Here is an 8497-nt window from a genome sequence, read left to right on the forward strand (position 1 = left end):
CCTCCGCCATCGCTGCGTTCTTTAGAGAGAGAAAAAAAAAGAACGAGCGGAAAAAAAAAGAGGAGAGAGAAAAAGCCTCCACCTCTGCCATCGCTGTGTTCTTTAGAGAGAGAAAATAAAAGAAGCGTTCTTTAGGAAGAGAAAAAAAAAGAACGAGAGAAAAAAAAAGAAAGAAAAAGTAATTAGGGTATTTTGGTCAATTTGCTGAAAATCTGGTCTGCAAAAATAAAAAAGATGATCCGATTTTACAAAAGTTTAAAATAAGTTGATTTGTTATGCAAATTGGCCTGTAAAATATGCAGGGTTATTTGGGGGCTAAAAACAAAAAAAAATTCCTACGGTGGAAGCTATTGGAGGATAGTATTTGACAATTACATATGGTTGGGAGTTCTTTCTCCGTACGTTTCCGCCCACAAACTCCATTAATAAAGAGAGACGCACGCAAAGTACTCCTCCACTTGGCATTCACATCCAAACATTAACAACAAGTTAAGGAGAAGAGGAAGAAGCAGCCGAGATGGCCGGAGCCGCGTCTTGGAACTCGCTGGCGCTCAAATCGCCGCCGGCCGTGCCGGCATCGCAACGCCGCGGCCGCCGCCCCTCCGCTGCCGCCCCCGGCGTCGTCGCCGCCGCCGGAGGCCGGCAGCCCTTCTCCTCCCCCGTCCCCCTCCTGACTTCCCGCCCGAAAACGCGCCGTGATCTGCCGTTCCGCCTGCGGGCGGCGGCAGGGGACGAGGACTACGAGGACGAGTGGGGGAAGGAGGGAGCGGCGGCGGAGGAGTCGGCGGTGGCGGTGGCGGAGGGGGAGGAGAAGGCGGGGGAGGTCGGCGAGCTGAAGAAGAAGCTGAAGGAGCTGCTGTACGGGACGGACAGGGGGCTGAAGGCGTCGAGCGAGACGCGGGCGGAGATCTTGGAGCTCATCACCCAGCTGGAGGCCAAGAACCCCACCCCGGAGCCCACCGACGCCCTCCCCCTCCTCAACGGCAAGTGGATCCTCGCGTACGTCCCCTCCCTCCCCTCCCCCCTCCCAACAAAGCCAATATCTATTAATTCCCCCCCTTTTTTTTTTCTTTTGTTTTTTTTTTTGCAATATTGATGAACCATTTGGTACACAAAACATAGAATTGAATTAGAATGCTTCAAAAAATATTTATCTTTGTTTATCCTTGATATGACGATTGATACCTTCTGGGCCATTTTCGATGATGGAGCTTCTGAATCGACGATCGGCTCTGTTCGACTTAGATCTAGCGTATTTGAAGTATCTAGAAAATAAATTTTATTATTTTTTTGATATCATTTACCTAACAATCGAAAGGATTCAAAAGCAACGGCTGAAAATAAAAATCTCATTAAAAAATAGTGATATAGCACTAAAATTTTCAATCATAGATATTGATTGATCTTGCAATAAATAGTATGAAAAAATTTCTATCAAAATTTCATCTGATTTTAATATTTCTACACCGTTAAACTTGCAAACGATATACATCAAGCATTAAAAATTATTGATTTTGAACGCTTTTGATTTGTTAGGTAAATGATATCGAAAAACCGAAAAATTTATTATTTAGATACTTCAAATATGCTGAATCAAGTCTAACGAAGTCGATCGTCGATTCGGAAACTCCATCATCGAAAACAGCTTAGGAGCACGAAGGCCTCCGTGCTCCTAATAGCATACAAGACCTTCTCTCTCTCTCTCTCTATATATATATATATATATAGTTGAAGTTTATTGATTTTGAGACCACTTGAGTGATCGGTAAATAATTTTGAAAATTACGAAATTTTTTTGCATTCAGATATGGAAGATTTTTTTTAAAAAAATAATCCTTAAAAAATTTCTAATTGGCCTAATAATTCTTCCAAAATTTTATTTGCCACATTGAACAAAAGTGAGAAAGGCGGCGAATCATTCATCGTTTTTAAAAATCGGTTGCTATCGTTGTTTATAATTTTTCTTTTTTTATATGGGCTGTGAGGATTTTTTTGGGGTTTTTGATTGTTAGGATTGTATGGATAAATTGTTAGGATTTTTAGGTTGTTAAGATTGTATGTAATTTTTTAAAATTTTTGTGTGGTTTTTTGGATTCCATATAGAAAATAAAAAGAAACGGTAGGTAAGTCGTTAACTCATCTTTTTCGAAAGAAAATAGTGATAAATGATTCACCATCTTTTAAATTTTATTAAAGATTCACTGCTTCCTAATGGTTTTTCCACCCTCGCGCTGAGTTGGACAAGGGTTATTGGACCGAATAAAATTCTGATAGGATTATTTGGTAAATAATAAACTTTTTAGGTTTATTTGAAAAACTTCAATATCCATTATGTTTAACCGTGTCAATAGTCGATTTGAATGTTTTATCGGATACGAAGTGAAAGTGCTAAGGATTTGTACTTTTAAAACTATCCTAGCTTAACTCGGAAAGTATATGCCCAGCCTATCTAAACTTTGGCCCAATTACACTTACCCATCCAAACTTTACTTTAATGAACTTTCGATTCATTTCGATCACCCTCTTAATTCCTGTCTGTGTAAACTTTTATACCTAATTATAGCTCGTTTTGGTCGTTTGACTCTTAAAAGTTTGTATTTATTCATTTCTTTCCTATTTCCTCTGTTTCCTCTTTTATTTTTTTCCTTTTTTTTTCCTTCCAGTTATTTTCTATGTGAGAACTATTTTCTGAACACTTTTCTTGAGAAAAAAGGAAATTTGTCAGAATCCTTTGTCTTTCAGCCTGGTTACTCTAAGGCTCCGTTTGGATTGTTTGTGAATTATTTTTGTAGCATGAAAAAACTGTAGAATTAGGCTTGCCACATACAGAATTACAGCATTCAAAACTACGAAATTCTATTTCATCTGAACACTTTCGATGTTTGTAGTTTTATATGGTAATTGACTGACTCATATGTCATTCTCACAAGTTGCGAAGCACAACTTCTCTGGATTATTTTCCAGAACTTCAAGTTGTTTTTTCATTTACTTTCCATTTGGAGTCTAGAATGGAGTATATTAAGTCTCCGAAAAGTACATCCAAAGATCCAAACCGGAAAATAAATACTCTAGTACCTAAAATTCAATGTTTTTACTGCAATACTGTGGTTTTACAGAGTTTTCAAACACCCAATTAGTGCTTGTTTTGCATTGGTATTAAGAGCCATGTAACGCTGTTAGGCAAAAGGGCTTGTTTGCTATTAAAAGCCTCAAATGCTTCTCAGGTTTTTGGTTGGACAAAAAAAAACATATCGTGTAACAAAATGATGGCGATCTACACAACGTGAAATCTTCTATGAAAATAAACGGAATATTTTTCCCATCAATTTTTCTCACCGATTCTTAATGCGTCCTCTATTTTCAGTGAAAATTTCTCACTAATTATAGTTCATGATAGTCAATTGACTCTTCGTAGTCCCTATTTTTACCAGTTTCTTTTTTCGAATGCCTAGATGAATTCAGGAGAATTTGAGCTATGTAAGCTTTATATAATTTTCAATTAGGCTAAATTACAGAAAACCCTCCTGCCAAAACCTGATTTTTCACTTTCCCCCCTCTGTCATTTAAAAAACTACACTTTTCCCCCTCATAAAATAAAAAATGTTCACAGGGGAGTATGGTGTGAACTGTGATGATAAAATGACCATTTTGCCCCTCACCATTTTGCCCCTCACCATGTTCAAAGGAGAGAAGGCTGAGGGCATTTTTGGCATAAAAAAATATATAATAATATTTTATAAACGGAATCCTAACGGATTACTAACGGTAGGGGGCGAATTGAACATTTTTCATTTTACAAGGGGGCAAAGTGTAGGTTTTTAAATGACAGGAGAGGAAAGTGAAAAATCGGACTTTGATAGGGGGGTTTTATGTAATTTAGCCTTTCAATTATGAGGAGAAACTAATCAAATTTTGGTTTAGGACTTTAGGTGGTAGGATGAAGTGAATTTGAAGTTTTTTTAGTGTATCAAAGTTTTCAAATTTTGGGTGGCTAATGTAAAGTTCACCAGGGTCCAACATGTCTTCCTCACCTATAAAATCGATCTTCGAATAACTTGTCGTAAGCAATCTCAAGGATCAATTTTATAGTTATTCAAAGATTGATTTGTTATAGGTAACATTTTCTGCTCTCCCAAAGATCAATTTTATAGTCTTACCTACATTTGGGGGTTAAGACTTTTCTTGGTCTCTTTCACAAAAGATTGCTTTTTTAGCTAACATTTTTTAGTTATTGTAAACTTTTTGTTTGCATATTATTCAAGCTTCCAAAATATATCCGGTGAATCAAATTGTATGCAGATGCTAATATTGGAACTGTCACTTCTTTTTCACCTTCTTATTTGTTGATGAACCTCTGCCCTTATTATTAAGGTTCTGATAATCCTTACTTTCGAAGCAAGAGTAGAGATAAGAGTAAAGTGAAAAGGGCATTTGATTGAATCATTATAGTGAAGTTTTATCTATCATCTATTTATTTGTTAATTATATTTGATCGGAAGAATAAATAATTTCCTGTAGTAACACCAATTTGAATCGCAATGTTCTTAAAAGCTAATCCGGTGATTGTAGAATTAATAGTTAGATTAGGAACAAATTAATGGAGGACTTGGTTAGATCCTTTCAATAATCATTTTTATTTAGATTTCTATAGCATTTCATATTCTGCATGGATTCCATTGTAGAAAGTACACTACTATCAAATGGATTTCTGAAAGCTCACAATCTGCTGATTCTGCTTGTTTTTTCTTTTTTATTTGTATGAAGCAGAATCAGTTAAATTTGAATTTGGTTTCATTAATTGCAGATACACATCATTCTCGCAGCTGTTCCCGTTGTTGGGGTCGGGGAGGTTGCCGCCATTGGTGAAGGTGGAGGAGATCTCACAAACTATCGATTCGGAGAATTTCACAGTGCAGAACTCAGTGCAGTTCACTGGGCCTCTTGCCACAACCTCTGTTTCTACCAATGCCAAATTTGAAGTCCGAAGCCCCAAGCGTGTCCAGGTATGTTGTAGCTTCCGATAAACTCGTGCGTTTATTTTTTCTTTTTTCCCCTAATTTTGTTAACTGTACTCCTTCGTAACTGCGTGTACTTTTTATCCGAATAAGCATTTAGGTAGAAAGATTATATTTTCGCTGGAACATTAGTATTTTATTCCTGTCGTGCTGATCATAAAGTTAACTAACTGAAAAGATATTACATATGAGAAAGTTTTGTACATGGACTAGTCAAGATTGCTTGTGGGAGCTAAGACAATGTGGGATACTCCTGCAGAATTTACTTCTATGCGATGTGTACAAGAAGTTGCTGGGTGCTTCTTATGCCATCCAAGAATCTGACATGCTCTCTCAAGCCAGCAACATCACTAAGGTTGTAAATAGTGGATAGCGCCATAGCGGGCACATAGCAGTTGGAGGGTCTTATAATGGAAAGCGGATAGCGGGTGCCATAGCGGATGCTATGAATCCATAGTGGGTTTCATAAAGCAAACTTAATATGTTTATGTTCCTTATAAAAGATACATATAATTTTGAAGAAAAGACAAAATTTTGAAGAAAACACAACTAATCATTCCTTTTTGTAGTATTGCAAGCCTATACATATTTAATGTCATTATTTATTGAGATTAACTTTAAAATATTGCCATTTAGCAAACCAGAAAGATATAAAACTCGAAAATCTATAAACCATTAACAATCTAAACAATTTGTAAATGAATGTCAAAAAGGATATTTTAGGTAAATGACTAAAATCTTATTCATCAGTAAGACATTCCTCTCCTTTGTTAAAGGTATTTTGGTTATCCATTTGAGAACCCGACCTGATTAGATGTTTTAATCCGTTTGCACTTTTTTAAGTTTTGGGCTCATAGCGCCTACTTTCCGAACGCTTCATTACGGCCGCTTTAGTGGGCCTTATGCTGCTAAAGCAGCCTCTATGTACCCGATTCGCTAAATTCTGCTTTAAAGATTATGACGTAACGGTAGCATATAAAATCCGCTATAGTGGCCGCTATGGCGGGCATAGCGGACGCTATTTAAAACACTACACATCACTATTGCTCCTGTGACTTATACATACAGTTTATGACTTATACATACAGTTTAGGCTTCTTTCAGGCAAAGAAAGCAGAAAATATGAAAAAGTTTTCAAACTTAAACATATATCTGAAAAATTAAATCCTAAGGAGAAAGGATTTTGAAGCTAGCGTGCTCGGTTTTCTCTAGGAATAGTCCAGTAACTTATAGCGCTGTCACAATTGTCAGATGCACACCAAATGATGAATAAATTTTAAACCTGAGGCTTGCGAAATTGTTGTATCGAGAGCAATATAGTGCAGTAAAGTGAAAGGGTACAGAGGGCTGAGGAAGTTCCTCATGAACTCTGCTGCAGGTGAGAGTTTATTAAAATGACCAAAGAAGTCATGTTAGTTGAGGTAATTTTGGTCGTTACTTCGTAAGGCCGCTGTCTATGATTAGTTCCCTTCGCTCTTGCGATAGCTATGATGCTGTTATATTTACTTTAGGTAGCAATATGATGTGGCGATTCTCATGAAAATGAACAAGCTGTTGCATCTGATGTTTCACACATAGTTTTTGGAAGCTGATCGGTATGACGGTTTTATATTGTAAGTCCATACATTCCTTGTTTCTTGCTAACAAACATTGTCATGCAGATTGCTTCTAAGATGTTGAGGTCGTTTCTCTGGATACTCTGCTTATAGATGTGCTACTACTAGTGATATAGCACTATGACATTTGTATTCAAATGCTCTCTGCTTTGATTCTAATATATTTGTATATAGAAGAACTAGTCTATAGCAGTCGCATATGCAGTCAAATACTCTCTGCTTTGAGTATATTTTACTAGTAGATGGAAGGACCAGTCTATAGCATTTGCATACAAGCTTCTCTCACAAAATGTCATCTTTTTGTCTAGTCAGTCGGACGCAGGAAATGAAGTTGATACCAAATGAACAGCCTCTATTTTTGGCAAAATATAGTGCTTCCACACACAACATAATAGAAATGTTATACTAGCAGCTACTCAGAAATTTTTTCATGAGAACTTAGAAGATTTATCATCTATGATTGTTGAATAATCTGTAATTAAAGACATTCCAGAAAAAAAAAATGTCAAAACTCGTATTAAATTTTTGTTCACTTTAGCAGTTTCTCTGTACTATAGTAGCTTAATGAAACTTCAACTCAGTTTACCTGCATATATGGAAGTCGCCGTATGCATATGTCTATTTGATGGAGAAATGACTCATTTTCTCAGCATTATTGAGAAAAACGGGCTGCGTTAGCATGCTAACTTATGTTTCTCATATTGTGTAGGGCATTTTGAAGAAACCCTTATTTAGTACATAATCAATTTTTTTCCAAGATAAAACATTAACATGCATTTTAATTAGATAAGCAACAAATAATTACAGTATGCAGAATCTTGAAAAGTACTGAACAGTATGCGAATAATTGAACCTTCTTAGAAAATTTTTGTGCTCCTAGAGTTTTCATACTTATGTCAAGCGTCGAATCATGCGATCTCGATGTATCCAGATCAAATTCGAGGAAGGCATCATTGGCACTCCGCAGCTGACTGATTCCATCGTCATACCTGACAAGGTAGAATTCCTTGGGCAGAACATCGACCTCTCTCCTTTCAAGGGCATATTCACCTCTATCCAAAATGCGGCATCCTCCGTCGCAAAGACCATCTCCGGGCAACCACCGCTAAAGATTCCGATCAGCAATAGTAATGCGCAGTCCTGGTTGCTCACTACCTACCTCGATGATGAGCTCAGAATCTCAAGGGGTGATGGTAACAGTGTGTTCGTGCTCATCAAGGAAGGAAGCTCGCTTTTGAGTGAAAATCGAGACCTCAATCCCTAGTAATGGTGCTTTAAACTTCGTGTAAAGATTATATATGTGTCGGCAACTAGATGCCTGTTGATAGATTGTATATGTTTGCTTTTTGCGAGTGATCGTACTTCTCTGTAATATGAAATTGTTGAATGGTATAATGCATAACTAGTATCTCGACATATGAAAAAGGGACGCTTTCGTAGCCCAAAGTTGTGCAGATGGTGGTGAGATCATTTTTCTGCAGGTAGTTATTTCCAATTGTGACAGCATCCAATCAGAGTGCCTGGGCAATTTTACACCAACTCAGTTTCTTTCCCTCTCTTATTAGTTCAGGCAGCACGATTTGACAGAAATTTTCGTGTTATTTATGTGCTTATGCTCTTCTGTTCTTCTTCTCGAAGATCTAAGCTTCAGAAATATATCAGGGATCGAGCGTCGGATTGCGTCTTTACGTGATCTTGTATCGAACTTGAGCTCAATTTTCAAGCCTCTAAATCTAGCTTGTTTACTGATGGTTTTGATGGTGATCTTACTTTCTAGATCTGCCTTTTGCAAATGTAAAAGAATTTAAATATGATTTCCTTCGACAACGAGTTGGGGCCTTGTTTGTTTCATTTAAAGTGAAGTTC

At 37.1% G+C, this 8497-nt stretch overlaps 1 protein-coding gene and 1 long non-coding RNA gene across 2 annotated transcripts; both read left to right on the top strand.

Annotated features, from left to right (window-relative positions):
- LOC109720411 (probable plastid-lipid-associated protein 2, chloroplastic) lies at positions 400-8077 on the top strand. Its single transcript, XM_020247504.1, has 3 exons — positions 400-999; positions 4805-5003; positions 7563-8077. The coding sequence occupies exons 1-3, from the start codon at positions 518-520 to the stop codon at positions 7893-7895; spliced, it is 1014 nt and encodes a 337-aa protein (XP_020103093.1). The 5' UTR covers positions 400-517; the 3' UTR covers positions 7896-8077.
- LOC109720412 lies at positions 5010-7153 on the top strand. The gene is made up of 2 exons (XR_002218914.1): positions 5010-6610; positions 6677-7153. It is a non-coding gene; the product is annotated as an uncharacterized LOC109720412 (long non-coding RNA).

The sequence above is a fragment of the Ananas comosus genome, linkage group 14 (genome assembly GCF_001540865.1).
Source record: "Ananas comosus cultivar F153 linkage group 14, ASM154086v1, whole genome shotgun sequence".
Lineage (NCBI taxonomy): Eukaryota > Viridiplantae > Streptophyta > Magnoliopsida > Poales > Bromeliaceae > Ananas > Ananas comosus.